Source organism: Saccopteryx leptura, chromosome 1 (genome assembly GCF_036850995.1).
Source record: "Saccopteryx leptura isolate mSacLep1 chromosome 1, mSacLep1_pri_phased_curated, whole genome shotgun sequence".
Lineage (NCBI taxonomy): Eukaryota > Metazoa > Chordata > Mammalia > Chiroptera > Emballonuridae > Saccopteryx > Saccopteryx leptura.
This window is the reverse complement of record NC_089503.1, coordinates 309,376,751-309,393,966: the sequence shown is the minus strand read 5'-3', so window position 1 is coordinate 309,393,966 and position 17,216 is coordinate 309,376,751. Positions and strand designations below refer to the sequence as shown.

Here is a 17,216-nt window from a genome sequence, read left to right as displayed (position 1 = left end):
AGCCTGCTTCCACCCCCCTGTCCCTGCCTATGAAGGAATGAACTGTGTCCCCCTCCAAAGAGGTATTCAAGTCCTAACTCCCCCTCCAACTGTGAATGTGTCCTTATTTGGAAACAGGGGTCTTTGTAGGTATAAATAAAATGAGGTAATTGGGGCAGATGCTAAACCAATATGACCTATGACCAGTGTCTGTAAGAGGAGGAGAAAGACACTGGGAAAAACACACAGGGGGATGGCCGTGTGACAACAGAAGAAGAGACTCATTGAAGTTAAGCTGCCACAACCCAAGGAACACCCAGGATTGCCAGCAGCACTGCAGCTAGGAGGAGGCAGAAAGGGTCCTTCCCTAGCGCCTTCAGAGAGACCACCGTCCTGCCAACACCTTGATCCTGGACATCTAGCCTCCAGACTGTGAGACAATAAATTTCTGTTGTTTTAAGCCACCCTTTTGATGGCACTTTGTTAGGACAGTCCAAGGAAAGGAATACACTACCTTGAAACCCAGAGGAACTTGGTTCTCCCGAACTCTGCCTGTCTAGACAGTGTCTGGCTGAGGCGCACAGAGCCTGCCCCCTAGGTGAGCTGTGCACTTCCCCAGAGGGTTTCAGAGAGAAGCGTGGCCGGCAGACATCCTTCTTAGGGTGGGCTGAAGTCTCAACCCCTCTGCCCCCAACAAGGTCTTTCTTGAGCTCTGAGGCTTGGCTGACCCACAAAACAGGATGATTAGGAGGGGCAGCTCTCTTGGGACCCCCACCCTGGTCTCCCAAAGTAGTACCTTCATTTCCTATACTTAATTGAATAGTGTCCCCCTGAAAATCTGGAACCTGTGACTATGACCTTATTTAGACACGGGACCTTTGCAGATACAAGCAAATTAAGGTGTGCTCATATGGGATAGGATGGGCCCTAAATCCAACACTAATGGTGTTCTTACAAGAAGAGGGAAATGGGGCACAGACTAGACACACAGAGAAGACAGAAGCAGAGAGTGCAGAGATGCTTCTCCAAGCCAAGAATTCCCGAGGACTGCCAGCAACAACTGGAAGCTAGGGGGAGGAAAGGAAGAATTCTTTCCTAGAGCCGAGAATGGACCTGCTGACATTTGATTTTGGCCTCCAGAACTGGGAGAGAGGAAATTGTTTGAAGCCACCCAGTTAATGGTCATTTGTAATGGCAGTCCAGGAAACTGATACACCTCCCAGCAAAGGGAACAGATGGAGTCCCTGTTCCACCTACAATGGCCTGTGGGACCTGGGGCAGGTCAGCCTCTCCTCTCAGAACCTTGGTATCTTCTTCAGCTGAGTGGGGACATGTCACTCCCAAGCCCGGACTTGAGGCATCATGGTGAAGAGCCCAGCCTGGGGCCAGAGAGCCACAGCCTTACTGTACTGTCATCGAAAGAGTTGACAGTGACTGTTATTTGTTCACTCAGCCAATGTTTGTTTGTCCCATGTGCCAGGTACTGTTCTAGGCTGGGATCCAGTAGGGGACAAGACAGCGGGACTTTGTCTTCATGGGGCTCACATAGGGGTGGGCAGGGAGAGATGACAAGTAAACCGCTTAAGATATGGCACTGCCTGAGGCGTGGTAAAAATGCAGCCATCTTGGCGTCTTGGCCTCTTTGGTGAACAGTTGTGGGCACCTACTGTGTGCAGGGCTCTGGGAGGAGGTGGAGCATACAAACAGGCCTTAGTATCATTTACCCAAGGGTTTATTCAGCATTTGGTTAGTTTACTGGGACTGCATAACAAAGTACCACAAGTTACGTGGCTTCAACAACAGAGTTTATTGTCTCACAGTTTTGGAGGCAAGAAGTCCAAGATCAAGGTGTTGGCAGGGTTGGTTCTTTTTGAGGGCTGTGAGGGAGAACCTATTCCATACCTTTTTTCAATGTTCTAGTGGTTTGCTGCAATCTTTGGCATTCCCTGGCTGAGGGAAACATCACCCTGATCTCTGCCTTCGTCTTCACATGGAGTTCTCCTGTGTGTACAGCTGTCTTCAAATTTCCCCTTTTTATAAGGACATCAGTCATTGGATTAGGGGCCCACCCCACTCCAGGGTGGCCTCATTTTAACTTGTTACATCTGCAGCAACCCATTTCCAGATAAGGACACATCTGAAGGGACTGAGGTTTTAGGACTTCCACAAATGAATTTGGGGGACACAGTTCAACAAATCACAAACATCTTTTTTGTGCCTCCAGGAAGGCAGATAGTACCCATCTGATGGAAGGCACCATGACTGAGGTTAGGCCTCCCTCTGTGTGCCAGCTCATCTTTAGAATGTCTTAAGAAATGGGATGTTGGATGGCCATCTGTTTTCTTTCCAAACCAAGGACTTTTGTGCAACGTTTGGCTCCTCTGGGAAAAATTCAGATATGTCTCCTTCATGTCCCTGTCCCCAGAGCCTAGTAAAGGCCTGAGGTATTGTAGGCACTTAATACAGGTTTGTGTAATTAATAAACCAGGAGTTGCGAGTTTACATTTCACCAGAGTCTTGCTTTCTGAACATTGGGGCTAAAATATGGCATCAACAAAAAGATTGCTGTGAGCAGTAAATGAAATACCCATGAAGGTCTGGGCACAGCAGCTGACCCATGGTAAGTGGTCTTCACAGCGTCTGCCAGGACCTGGATGACCTTTGTCACATGGCTGCTGTAGAATGTGAGGGAGCACACAGCTGCCTGCCACCTCCCCCCAACTCTACCCAAACCTTAGAGAAAGGCAGCCAACTTTTCATAAGGGCCTCCCGCGTGCTGGGCACAGCACATGTAATTTACACTCAGTTCCATCTTTCTCTCTTCAACACCCAGCTTTATCCTCCCCACCCACAGATGACAAGAGGGCAGCTTGGAGAGATGACATGTCTTGCCAGATCACCAACAGGTGGAGGGACTGGGATCCTGACCACATCCTCTCCTTCTCCAGCTCCTGGCTGGATCCTTGTCACCTGTGTGTGGTGGGCACGCTGAGGTCTGGCCTCCAAGCCTCACCAGCCAAGCCTCCTTCTAGACACCAAGGGCACCCAGGATTAGTGTGAAAGATGGGCTCGCGGAGAACAGTGAGTTCTTCGTCCTCTGTCTGTGTGCGAGTTTGTTCCTCTGCTGTGGTGACAAGGGTATCCAGGCCACATGGTTGCCCTGTTGACAGAAGGAAACCCTCTCTCTGTGACAGGCTGCCCATACCCATAGCTCTCTGAGCACTGGGGAGGTGGCACTCTTGCAAGTGCTTTTATTTTTTATTTATTTATTTTATTTTTTATTTTTTTCTGAAGTTGGAAACAGGGAGGCAGTCAGACAGACTCCCGCATGTGCCCGACTGGGATCCACCCGGCATGCCCAAGGGGCGATGCTCTGCCCATCTGGGGCGTTGCTCTGTTGCAACCAGAGCCATTCTAGCGCCTGAGGCAGAGGCCACAGAGCCATCCCCAGTGCCCAGGCCAACTTTGTTCCAATGGAGCCTTGGCTGCGGGAGGGGAAGAGAGAGACAGAGAGGAAGGAGAGGGGGAGGGGTGGAGAAGCAGATGGGCGCTTCTCCTGTGTGCCCTGGCCAGGAATCGAACCTGGGACTCCTGCACGCCAGGCTGACGCTCTACCACTGAGCCAACCGGCCAGGGCCATTGTGCGTTCTTTTAAATATCTCCCTCCACATTTTGCTGCCCTCCATGCCAGCCACTCCCTCAGGCTGTGGCTGATAAATCGATGTTTGGGCAAGTGACAAGAACAGAGGACTCTGATTGTGCAAGATGTGCTTTTCAGACTCTCCAGCTATACAGGGCTTATTCCCAGACACCTTTGCGCACAACTCTCTCTTCTGATGGACACACCTTGGGACACATGCAGACCCCCTATACAGCAGGCTCATTACAGAGCACACGCAGGCGTGTGCACATGCAGGTGTATGACACTGTGAGGTGCCTCATGGTAGATATTGCACAACAGCCTTCCTTACCTTCACCCAGAACTCTGTGGATATGCTGATCTAGCCCAGACACACTGGACACAGCCACACACCTCACACATGCTGGGACCCACAGGTTATAGCACACAGGGTCTCAGGTATGCAACTTCCTCATCAGGACCAACCTCGGTCAGCCTGCCTATATACACCCAGAAAACCCTAGTGCTCAACATGTGCTTTGGAGCTCATGGGGGTCAGGCCCACCATCTCCACTGTGGCTTTTCTTACTAGCATTGCAAATCACATTCGTGAATTTCAGTGTGACCACACTTGTGATTTCCATGTTCTAGTAGTCAAATTAAAGAATATGAAATCAAGCAGGTGAAACGAAGTTTAATAATATATTTTATTTAGCACAGTGTAGCCAATGTGTTACCATTTCAACATGTGATCAATATAAATGAATCCTTCTTGGGTAGTTTGCATTCCTCTCTGTACTATACCTTCAAACCTGGTGCGTAACTCAGCTCAGACTGTCTCTCCGAGGGGCTCAAGAGCCACATAGGGTCAGTGGCCACCAAAATGGACAGCACAGTTCTATAGAATCAGGTAGAAATTCCAATAATTTTCAGCTAAACAGAAAATAGCATCAAGCCCAACCCCCCACTCCACTCTCTTCTCTTCTGTCCCAGGAGCCTCCTTTTTTCTTTGGGCCACTGGCTCCTCTGGCCTTACCTGTCCAGGTATGGAGACCCACATGAACCTTTGCGTGCACCACAGAGGCCCCTCGCAGAGCCCCCCAGTCCTCACCACCCCCAGCTCATGCTCTAGGGGACCAGGGCCTGTAACCAGGCAGGAATGTCACCAGGCAACATGCCTCGGGGGACAGCTCAGATCTCCTGCACCTGCCTGCCAGCCTCTGGGGTGCCCATGGGGCGGGGCCAGGCAGGGCGGGCACGGCCTGTCTCCTGCCTCTAGACTGTTTACCTGAGCACAGTCACAGTGCTCTCCTGAACCTAGCAGTAGCTCCATGGAGCCTGGGGCCACAGGCCACAGAGGACAAGGGCCAGACACCCCAGCCATGGCTCTGGGCCATTGATCCAGCCCCAACTGGCCAGGTGGGGGTGGGGAGACCTTGGCCTGGACAAACAGGCTGTGAGGTCTGCATGCAGGCCCGGCACCCACTTGCCACTCCCAAAGGCAAGTGGGGGCCTCCAGGACAGGGGACCAGGATCTATGAATGACCCAGTGACAGTGTCTACTCTAAGAGCCAGGCCTTGCTCCCTGGAATCTGAGCTGTCTTCCCTGCTCTGAGGCCAGCTCCGCAGGGCCTCGTCAGCCAGAGTGTGAGCAGGTAAGCGGAAGGCAAGGGGTCCACAGAGCTGGGGCTGGGGCAGGACAAGGTGGAGTGAGGCCAGGAGAGTGGACCGTCTAGGGGCAGTGGAGGAGCTGCAGGCTTCAGGTACTGGGAGGCCTGGGTGTAGGTGGGGCTGGTGGGTTCTAGGGCAGGGACAAGGCAGGGTAGAGGCCTGATTTGCTGGCTGAGCACCCCTAGTTCACTGTGCAGGACTGGACATGCTGTCTTCTCCATGCCCAGGGGCCCCAGCTGGGCTGTATGGTGAGGAAGGCAGGCCCAGAGCCCCACACTGCACTAAACAGGGGACTCTTAGCTCCCAGGCTCAGGGTTGAATGGAGGTGGTAGGGTGTGTGTGTGTGTGTGTGTGTGTGTGTGTGTGTGTGTGTAGTGTTTATGAAGTGGAAGTGTGCATCTATGAATCTGTGTCACAGATAGATGTTTATGTGTACCTCCATGTGTTTCCATCTGCATACATCTGTGTGTGAGTTTATGTGTGTGGAAGGGAGACTCACCCATACCCCCGCATTTGGGAACACATGGTCACAGCAGCTCATAGCAGGGAATTACTCTGGGCCTAAAGGGCCTCATTGCAAGGTTGTAGATGGGAATTCCAGTTCTTTCCTGCCTTGGCTAAGTACTTTGAGTGAGTAATTTTATCTCTCTATACCTCAGTTTCCCCACCATTAAATAGAAACAGCAAGGCAAACATCCCAGGCTGCTGAAGGGTGAGGTGGACTGTGGTTTGCGGTGTTGTCCCATATAGGCTGGCACGCAGGAGCTGCGGCCCAACCCCGCTGAGCTCAGCCTCCAGCAGGCAGACCGAGGACTCTTCAGTGGTCAGAAGGACAGGAAGAGAGAGGAGCAGATTCCAGGGTGGGGCCCACATACTCAGATCGTGGAGGAGCCCCGGGGCCTGTGGCAGCTGGGGCAAACTTAGTCCCTTCTTCCAGAGGCTCACCGTGAATGGGACAGAGAGAATGTCCCCAAAGGTGAACTGTCCATGGATGGGGGCAGCCATCTGCCTCTCCTAGGGCACTCTGGGAGAGCTTCCAGGAGGAGGTGTGAAGGGCCATCTAGGAGAAGGCCAGGTCAGGAGGTGGGCAGCCCAGGTAGAAGGAAGGGTGTATGGGAAAGCTAGGCAGTAAGCAAGAATTTTCGGTGTTTGAGAACCAGTCTGTGCTTTGCTCTTCCCCCAGAGCTGGCTAAGAGCCCTCGATTTGTTACAGTTTTCTACTACATTTATTATTAAAATTGATAACTGTAAAGTCCAACGTCACCAAAGTGCAACAGGAAAAAGAGGGCATGGGGAGAAAGGAGGCAAGAGACATCGGCCAGCCACATGTGCACACAGCACCTCGGAGCCATGTAGCAGAAACTGGGGTCTTAGCATTCATTCATTCAACAACAATTAGGGAGTGCCAAGTTCTGCCCTTGGAGCAGGGCACACGGCAGTGAAATGACTAAAGGCTCCACTCCCATGCAGCTCCCAGCCAGGGAGGGGACAGAGTAAGGACACATAAGCACCTCTGCAATTTAGGTCTGGAGAAGTGCTGTGAAGAAAAATGCAGCAGAGAGAGGGGCGTGGCCAGGCAAGGCCTCACTGAAGAGGTAACATGTGAGCAAAGACTTGAAGGAGGAAAAAGAGCAGCCATGAGGCAAACTGAAGGAAAAGCATTCCCGATGGTGGGAATAGCAAGTGCAAAGGCCCTTAAGTGGCGTGTACTTGATACGTCGATGGTCTGGCAAGGAGCTGGGTGGGGTGCAGCAGAGGGAGGGCAAGGACAGAAAGGTGAGCCAAGGCAGAATCACATAGGCCCCTGTGGGCTCTGTTCTAGGTGGACGGGAGCCATGCAGGGCTTGTGAACAGGGCATGCGGTAAAAAGACCATTCTGGTGGTTGTGTGGCTGTTTGCTACTGGGGGTGGCCAGATGGCTGGCTATTGCAGGAGTCAGGGTGACAGATGATGTTGACCTGGATGATTGATGGCAGGAGTCATGGAGGTACCAAGAAAGAGTTGCATTCTGGGAGCATCTCGAAGGTAGAGCCACAGACCTTTCTGATAGACTGGGCCCTTAAGACAATGGAGAAGTCATTGTAAAAAATAGGAGCAGTAAAAAAAAAAAAAAAAAGGAGTGGTGTGGTCATATTCGCAGCTGTCAGTTGTCATAGTTGGCCACTTCCTGCTGGGCTGTCAGCCCCAAGAGAATGAGAATGGGGTCTCATACTCACCAGTGTACCCCTCATGTCCAGCACAGAGCCTGCCATCAAGCAGATATGCTCGACAAAAATGAGGTGGCTCAGTAACTGAGTCTAGGACTCCATGGCCAACACAATCATCCATGCAACAGCTCCAGACCACCCCAGTCCCGCTTCCTGGAGGTAGCGAGATGTAGGAGAGAGTCCAGAGACCTGCAGCTCTGTGCATCCATGCTTCCATTGAGCATTCACTCGTACAGGCCCTGTGCTGTGTCCTCCAGGGAACCAGGGGTGAAAAAGACACAGGCCCACTTCCTTGTGAGGGAGAGCAGCAAAGCCAAAAGACAGCCAAAGGCTTGATGTGACCAGAGGCTGCCCAGGGGCATAGGCAACGTACTACCTGGGACCCAGGGAACCATGGCCAGGCAGGTGGCCTTGGAGTTGCCTTTAAGGGTTCCCACAGTCCTTTAGGCAGAGGGTGTGGCTACACAAAGGTGAGGGTCTCCTGGGCCTGCAGAGGGATGTGCCTGACGGAAGTTAGGGCTGCAGGGGCGTGGGCAGAAGCCTGGCCAGGGAAGGTCTTGGTGCCATGGTGTGAGTTTAGGGGTGGCTCGGAGCCATGAGAGGCTTGTGAGTGGTAAATGGCTGGAGGTGGGTAGGGGGCGTGGTCTGGTGACAATGTGTGAATAATGTACCAGAGGAGAGAGGGGAGGCAGAGAGCCCAGGCAGAAGGCTGCCGCAGGAGGCCAGGTGGGAGTCAGCTGGAAGCCCAGGTGAACAGCACCCCCCACCTTTGGGGTGCATCTAATCTTGGGTTTTTATACAGTGGGTTTTCTTTTTCTTTCTTTTTTTAATTAATTGATTTTAGAGAAAGAGAGGAAGGGAGAGAATGAGACAGAGCATCAACTCATTGTTCCCTTTAGTTGTGTACTCACTGTGCCCTGGCAGGGATCGAACCTGCAACCTTGGTGTATCTGGATGATGCTCTAACCAACTGAGCTACCTGGCCAAGGGCACAGTGGATTTTCTGAAAGTGGGCTTTTCTGTGGTGTTTATAGTCTTCCCAGGCAGACAGGAAGGGCATTTATTTATGAGGGGGATGAAATCCTCAGAGTGCCAGTCTGGCCAGGATAAGGGGGAGAGGGAAGAGGAGGCCTGGTAAGTATACTACCCTGGACTGCTCCTCTCGCTGACTCTTCCAATGGACCTATGACCTCTGAGACTCGGTTTCCCCCTCAGTCACCAGGTGATATTGATATGTAAGGCAGTAGAGCATAGGGGTGGGTTGAGTTTGCAGCCTGACTCTGCTGTTAACCAACTGTCTGACCTTGGCCAAGATGCTCAACCTCTCTGTGCTTCAACTTTCTCATCTGTGAAATGAAAATATGTATTAAATAACTTACCCTTCACAGGGTAAGGCTTACGTGAAATAGTGGATATAAAATACTAGGGACAGTTGAAATAAATGCCAACTATTGTCACTTCTAGCGGCCCTGAGTCTCCATAGCTCTGTGGGTCATCCCAAAATATACTGCTCACAAAAATTAAGGGATATTTCAAAATGAATATGAAGCGATAAAAAGAAAGAAGCATTTTTTTATTAAACAAGAACAGCAGAAAAGCAAACGACAAGTTAAAGAAAGTTGTTTGATTATGCAAATGTGGTGCAAAACCAACTTTTATTTCATTGGTGAAAATGCTCTATACAAAAGGCTGAAAATACTGGAGCATCTGCATGTTCCCTGATCCCCTAATTTTTGTGAGCAGGTCCTTGGCAATCCAGATTCAAGAATAAAATGGGTGTGGCCATGTCTGGAGGAGGGAGGGAACCCAGAACTGAGAGAGGATGAGGACCTGGGCCATAACAGGGCTCTCCTTGATCTAGCCACTCTGCTGAGCCAGTTTCTCACCAGGGGTGCTGTGGACTCTTTGGAGAGTGGGAGGGGCTGGCCCACCCATTTGGGGATATTTACCATCCTTGGCCTAGCCCCATAAAGCCAGAGGGCCCGTCCCACATGTCTAGATGGCCTCTGGTTAGGGGTGGGGACGGGTTCCATACCCGCTTGAGAATCCCTCTCTTTCTTGCATTGGGTAGAAGCCACTCAAGAGGGTCACCATGGCTGGATGCCAGAAACCCTTGACTGGGAACAATGCCAGGAGGAGTGGCAGAAACTGGGGACGCATGTGGAGAGCTGGGTGCCCCTTGAATCCTGGTGCGAGGTCTTTAAACATCACCAAGGAGTCTCATTTTGGGAAAACCCCTGTGTGAAAACTTCAGACACAGCCCAGAGGAACTCCCCACACCCACACACCTGGGGATGCTTTTCAAAGACATGGTGGCATTTACGGACCTGAGAAGAGACTAACTTCTCAGGGTCTGGAGCCCTCGCCCTGCTGGCAGGTGGGTGGGTGGAGGGCCTCTCTGGGCTGTGGGAAAACTTGTCCGAGAAGAAAGGTGATGCTCAGCAGTTTGCTTGGGGTGGGGGTTTGGGGGGGTCTGATGATAGAACTGCAGGCCCAGGGCCCTGAGACGGATGGCAGTCAGTTAATCAGTTATAACTGAATCATGATTTGTCATTTACCAGCTCATTTACAGGAGGCAGCCAGGAGTAGTGGAAGGATCAGGGAGTCGGACACCTGGATGCGCCCCCCACAGACCTGCTGTGTTTCCTTGGGCCAGTGGCTTAGGCCCTTGGTGCTTCGGTTTTCTTATCTGTAAAATGGGGCTGGTAGTGGGTGCTAGATGTTCAAATTGCGTTGGGAACATGAGGCTGGGTCAGGAAAGCCGTGGACTGAATAATTGCTCAAACACTCTGGGTCTCAGTTTCCTCATCTATCAGATGGGTGCAGAAACTTGAAAGGTGACAGGGGCTTTTCAGCAGGATAATACACGTAAAGTGCCCATACAAAGCAGGCCTGAGGAAGAAGAATGCTTGGGGACAATAGTCCCTGTATCCCTGGGTGACCAGAGAATTAAATGAGGTGATACCCGTGAAATGTCTTTCATAGACACTAAATAAATATTGGTTCTTGTCTCCTTCTGCCCCTAGGAGAATTTTGGGCTGGTGGGGAGACAGAGGGCCAGCATTCTTTGAGGGATAGCTTCCTGGCCCAGCACAGCACTGGTCCAGGGGTTTGTGGGGGAGGGCTAAGTGAATTGACTGCGTTGGTGTTTTGGGAAGCTCTTCTATCGAGAACCTGGAGGAATGAAAAGCAGCCCCTGACTGAAGGGGAATGGGGCAACTTTTTGGACTCCCATGTTTGTACCATGTTGTTCAGTTTCATCTGTGGGTACAGCCACTGGGGGCAGGGTTCACACACTGAAACCTCCATCTGTCCTCTGACCACAGAGAGGCTGAGGCAGGTGCAAAGGTGAGGGTCGCAGAGCCAGGCCAGTCCAGCTCCGCCTCCTGCTTTGCTTTCTCCCCCATGAGTGGCTCACTGTCCACTTTCCATCACTGCTTACTACCGGGTACATAGGAGCATCCTACTCCAGAAGGCGGCCGTCTTATTTCTGTGCACTGTTGGCATTCAGCAAAGGCTCCCTTGCAAATCCCAGGCCATTTTCAACCCCGGTCTCTTTCCCTGCTAGGATGCCCATGGCTGAGGCCCCCCAGGTGGGTGACGGAGGTGATGGAGAGGAGGCAGAGCCAGAGGGGATGTTCAAGACCTCTGGGGACTCCAAGAGAAAAGTCCGGGACTACATCCGCTTGGCACCTCTGTGGCTGGCCCTGGTCGTGCTGGCTTCAGGGGGGTTCCTGCTCTGGTATTTCCTAGGTAAAGGTGTGGGCCTGCCCAGGAGAGGGACCTGGGAAGAACTTGGGGTGGTTGTGAGGGGCACAACAGAATAAACGAGGATTCCAAGTCAGCAATGCCTAGCAACTCACCTTGGGCAAGTACTTCCTCTCTTTGAGTCTCCCTTCCTGTCCTGTGAGATGGGAGTGTTGCTGCACCTATGTTGTAGGTCCTGGGACTCAGGACAAGTGCTATGTCCTTGCTTAGGCCAAGTGACCCCAGCTCATAGCAGATAGGGAAGGAGTGATCTCCTGGCACCCAGTTCTAGTGAAGAGACAACCAAAGGAGTACAGTATAAACATCCTTGCCTGCACCCTCCAGTGTTGCCCCTGGGGCTCTGAGCCGACTGGCTCTGCAGGAGAAGGCCCAGTGGTGCCGTGGTTCCTGGCACCAAGTAGCGTCTCTGCCTACCTGAGCCCCGCCTGGGAGCTCCTCTAGCATGGGACCACAGCTCTAACACCTCTGAGTCTCCAGGGCTGGCATGAATGAGGATGAAGGGGAGGAGAGACACAGGACTCAGGCATCCCGGGGGCTGTCCACACCCACAGAGGGCTTGCATCCCCCAGCTCGAGCACATGTGGACTTCAACACACAGGGAAAGGGGGGCCTGGAGTGTCCAAAGCAGGTGGCTCAGAGCTTCTCTCAGGTTCTGAATATTGTCCCCCCCCCCCCTCCTGTGGTATCACAGCCCTTAGTCAGTCACCTGGAAGAAAGCGGCCCATGTTCTGGGCCTATTTGTCTATTCATTCATTCATTCATTCATTTACTCTTTCATTCAATAAACACTCTTAAGCACCTATGTCTTTCTCTAAAACTGATAGAGACTGTCTCCTTCATTCCTCCAAGTCTTGGCTATGGAAAATAATGGATGAACCAAGTTATATTGTGCTTGTGAAAATGCTTCATGTACACTCTCGAAAACTCTTCATTCATTCATTCATTCATTCATTCATCCTCTCATTCCTGAGCACCTCCTATACACCAGTTCTGTATCAGGCTCTGAAGATAGCCCTGCCTCACCATAAAGCATGGCATGTGTCAGGATAGAGGAAGCTGAGGAGTTTGAGAGCCATCGCAGGGACACATGATCAGAGACTTCCCATTAAACACTCTGCAAAAGTTAGAAAGTACTCATACTGGCTAAATCTCATGGAATTTCAGGCCCATTGAAAGGACCCGGGACCCACTTTTGAGCAGTCATGGGGAGCTCAGCCTAGGCCCAGCTCCAGTGGGGGCTGAGGTAGGGGACATCTGGAAACAGCCTCCTGTCAGACACTGTTAGGAAGCCCAGGTCTGATGTGAATCTGCCTGCCATGACCCAGAGTGGATGGTAGTTCTCTGCTCAGAACCGAGTAACGCCGGCAGGGAGTGGGAGCTGCATGCATTTCACCACCGGCAGGAAGCCAGCGCCCCAAATAGCACAGGGCTGCTGAGGCCTCCTTAGACTGCGGGATAATTAGTCTTCAGGTTAAACCACAGAGCATCAGGCTGCAGGCCCAGGAACTCACCTGCCAATTGCCATTGTCTTTCTTTGCAGATAAGTCTAATTTCTCCTGATTATGCTCCGGGAGTAAACTGCTCTCCGGAGGGTGTGCTCCGTGGGGCTGAGGACCCAGGGCAGCATGCTCCCAAACCTCAGCTGGGGGAAGTCAATTTTCACCCAGCAAGGGGACTAGGGTAGAGGAGGCACTTCAGGAGATGTCTGAGCCATTCCTCTTGCCCCAGCCAGACTGTGCTCCAGGCAGCGGGCACTGGGTGAGGAGGCGAAGCAGAGATGTGCCCAGATGTGCCCTGCCCAGCCTGGAAGGGAAGACAGGAAGGGGCCTAGGACACTGGAGTAGGATAAGCCCAAAGTGAGTGGCAGCCTGGTCCAGAAAGCAGCCCAGGAGAGGAGAGGGTGGGGCGGGCTTCCCAGGGGAGATGGGCCCCAGTCCCTAATGTGTGTCCTGGTCCTTTCCCTCTCCTGCTGTCCTGTGTGACAGGTTTATACTTTCCTCTCAAACCTCCTGCACCCCCACCACTTTGCCACCTGTTCCAACGAGGAAGTGGAACCAGTCAGAAGGGAAGCCCCTCGATGTCCTCCCAGCAGCACCCACATGCTCTGCCCTCCCACCTGCCCCCAAGATGAACCATTGCTGCCTATTCTTAAGCTCTCCTGGGCCCCACGTGGGGAGGGCTGGGCTCCAGGAATGCTCCTTCTCCATTTGCCAGCACACCTGGTCACCCCTAAGTCCAAATTGTAGCTTGACTCCAACCATTTTTCACCTGCATGCCTGTCCCAAGCTCCCTCGCCTCTGACCCTGGCCCCTCTCACCTGGACCACTGCCTGCAGGCTTCCCTGCTTCTGCCCCTGCCTCTTTAGGCCCTGTTCTCAACACAGTAGCAAACCAAATCATCTAACTTCTCTTCTTTAAACCCCCCACGGCTCCCATCTCACTCAGAGTAAAACCATCCATCTGTGGGCCTCCCTTCTCCCTGCTACCTTGGGGCCAGTTTATCACTAAATAAACTTTGGATGATGATGATAACAATGTCAAAGATGAGGATGATGAGAGTGCCTTGAGGCTGAGGTGAGGCGGGTGGAGGAGAGGGTATGGGGGAGACAGCAGCATCCCTGCTGTGCCTTGGTTAACCTGTTGGTTTCTTCCTGGGCAGGGAACAAGGCAGAGGTGACCGTCAGCCAGGCGTACTCAGGTAGCCTCCGCGTGCTCAACCGCCACTTCTCCCAGGACCTTGCCCACCGGGAGTCCAGTGCCTTCCGCAGTGAAACTGCCAAAGCCCGGAAGATGGTAGGAGAGGATTTGAGGAATGGCAGGGAAGGAAGTGGCAGTAAAAAGGGAAGGAGGGGCCTGATCCTGTCAAACCCATTGGTCAGTCCATACAGACGCTCACTGGGAGCAGAGAGAGGCCTGTTCTAGGTGTGATGGAAGGGGACACAGCGTAAGGCAGTGGGAGAGTTAGAGGACTCTGGTATCAAATATAATTGGATTAAAGCCTGATCGTGCCATTTACAAGTTACACGACCCTGGGGAAGCTAGGGCAGTGCAAGAAAACTGTTGGGGCCCTCCCACACCCCCTCCCTCTAGAGCAACAGGCTCCCTGCTGTGTGTGGGGGTGGCCTACCAAGGCCAGCACTTGCTCTAGGGCAGGGGTCAGGAACCTATGGCTCATGAGCCAGATGTGGCTCTTTTGATGGCTGCATCTGGCTCACAGACAAATCTTTAATAAAAAAATAATGTTAAAAATATAAAACATTCTCGGCCCTGACCGGTTGGCTCAGCGGTAGAGCATCGGCCTGGCGTGCGGGGGACCCGGGTTCGATTCCTGGCCAGGGCACATAGGAGAAGCGCGCATTTGCTTCTCCACCCCCACCCCCTCCTTCCTCTCTGTCTCTCTCTTCCCTTCCCGCAGCCAAGGCTCCATTGGAGCAAAGATGGCCCAGGCGCTGGGGATGGCTCCTTGGCCTCTGCCCCAGGTGCTAGAGTGGCTCTGGTCACGGCAGAGCGACGCCCCGGAGGGGCAGAGCATCGCCCCCTGGTGGGCGTGCCGGGTGGATCCCGGTCGGGCGCATGCGGGAGTCTGTCTGACTGTCTCTCCCCGTTTCCAGCTTCAGAAAAATACAAAAATAAAAAAACAAAACAAAAATATAAAACATTCTCATGTATTACAACTCATTCATTTCCTACCACTCATGTTCATGGTTGCGGGTGGCTGGAGCCAATCACAGCTGTCCTCTGGGACAACACCAAATTTTTATTGGATAATGCATAACATACACGGGTCGTTGTATGGCTCTCACAGAATTACATTTTAAAATATGTGGTGTTCATGGCTGTCTCAGCCAAAAAGGTTCCCGACTCCTGCTATAGGGCCTCAGGACCGTGGGTAACAGAGCAGGGAATAAACACACCAGCAACCCTGACCTGGGGCGGTGCAGTTCTGAGTATGACCCCTTATCTCCCAGAGCTCCCTGTGGGTGGATGGTGCCGCAATAGCTCTACTTCGTGACTTCACTGCTGTGCTAGCTGCTCCCTATTCCAGTCCCTCTTCCCCAACCCCTACCGGTGTTCCTCAGAGCCACCTCCATATAAACCACTTACCTCACGTCCTTGACTCGATCTGCTTCTGCCCCCCCCCCCCCAAGGCTCTCTTTCCTCCTCTGTAAAGTGGGTGATGCTAACAGTGCCCATCCTCAGGGCTGCTGTGGGGTTGAAATGAGGTAAGGGGCACATCGCCTCTATGCTGTTCCCAGTGCTTCACTGCCACCCGCTCTACCACCCTGCCACCCTGTGTCCCTTCCTGCTGTCAGCACTGTAGTTGAACATATGCAAAAACCAGCCAGCTGAGCTCCATGCCTGGTGGCTGGAGATGAGGAGGGGACTCAGGAGCCACGTAGGGCTTCTCAGAATTGAGTGACATTCAACAAGGGGAGCCAGAGGTGTTTGGTGGTCTAATGGAGGCCAGAACTGGAGGAAGGAGTCGGTGTGAGTGCCTAGTGGGAGGGGAAAAAGTGGAAAGGGTCTGAGGTTTCCTGGTGTGGCCACTGCCCACTGTGTGGCCACAGGCGAGACTCTACCCTGGAGGCTCCCTGTGAAGCAGGGCTGCCTGGAGGGGAAAAGCCATCTCAAGGTCAGAGGGGCTTCTGCAGACGGTCACCAGGGGGTTACTTTTCACCCTACTTTTAGCTCAAGGACCTCATCTCCAGCAGCCGCCTGGGTACTTACTACAACTCCAGCTCCGTCTACTCCTTTGGGTGAGTCACCTGGCCCCTCTGACCCACCCCCTGCTAACACAGGGTAGGGCAAATGACTTCTGATGTCATGCCTTCATTTTTTTTTTTTTTTTTTTTTTCTGAAGCTGGAAACGGGGAGAGACAGTCAGACAGACTCCCGCATGCGCCCGACCGGGATCCACCCGGCACGCCCACCAGGGGCGACGCTCTACCCCTCCGTGGCGTCGCTCTGCCATGACCAGAGCCACTCTAGTGCCTGGGGCAGAGGCCAAGGAGCCATCCCCAGCGCCCGGGCCATCTTTGCTCCAATGGAGCCTCGGCTGCGGGAGGAGAAGAGAGAGACAGAGAGGAAGGGCGGGGGTGGAGAAGCAAATGGGCGCTTCTCCTGTGTGCCCTGGCCGGGAATCGAACCTGGGTCCCCCGCACACCAGGCCGACGCTCTACCACTGAGCCAACCGGCCAGGGCCATGCCTTCATTTTTAAAAGTGAGAAAACTGAGATATGAAGAGGCAAGTTGGCTTTCTGCGTGTGACCTTCCTTCACTGCACTTGGTCTTCTCATCTACAAAGTGGGCACAGAGGTGTGGGAGGAATTGTCTAGACAATGGCTACAGTGTGCTCATTAAAGGCATGGCACGTATTAGATGAGGCCACGGGGCGGGGGTGTTAGTGGCGGGTGGCCCAACTCTTCCACTCGTGTCTGAGTCTGCCACTTTGACATGGTCTGTAGCATACAACCAGTCTAGCCTCTTGTGCCTCAGTTTCCTCACCTCCAAAATGGGGATGAGGAGAACACCTGCCACAGAGCTGGTTAGAAGGCTTCCCTGTGGAGGTGGAGAGCAGTGCCTGGGAGGTAGTGAGTGCTCATTCCCGAGCCACAGACGGTGTTTTCCCACAGGAGCAGGGGCTGGGCAGCGATGACTGCAGGCCCCTTCCCCAGCCCCTGTCATTTCTGCCCGCCTTAGGGAGGGACCTCTCACCTGCTTCTTCTGGTTCATCCTCCAAATTCCTGAGCACCGCCGGCCCATGCTGACCCCTGAAGTGGTGCGGGCACTGCTGGTGGAGGAGCTGCTGTCCACGGCCAACAGCTCAACCCCCACTTCCTACAGGGCAGAGTATGAGCCGGACCCCGAGGGCCTTGTGATTCTGGGTCAGTTCTGGGGAGGGGGAATGTGGGATGGTCTGATGAGGTCCAGGAAGCTGCCCACTGGGATTGGGATGCTCTCAGGGTGGGCCCC

At 53.1% G+C, this 17,216-nt stretch overlaps 1 protein-coding gene across 4 annotated transcripts in view; it reads left to right on the top strand.

The window, feature by feature from the left end:
* The first annotated feature begins 227 nt into the window (after positions 1-227).
* The window catches only part of TMPRSS6 (transmembrane serine protease 6), a 46,188-nt gene continuing 29,199 nt past the window's right edge, over positions 228-17,216 (top strand). For 2 of the 4 annotated variants that reach the window (XM_066358350.1, XM_066358346.1), the window contains exons 1-5: positions 4,906-5,253; positions 11,045-11,229; positions 13,903-14,036; positions 15,933-16,000; positions 16,944-17,128. In XM_066358350.1, the coding sequence (XP_066214447.1) occupies positions 11,046-11,229; positions 13,903-14,036; positions 15,933-16,000; positions 16,944-17,128 (571 nt within the window). In that variant the 5' untranslated portion in view covers positions 4,906-5,253; position 11,045. The other 2 variants (XM_066358347.1, XM_066358348.1) reach the window with 2 other exon arrangements.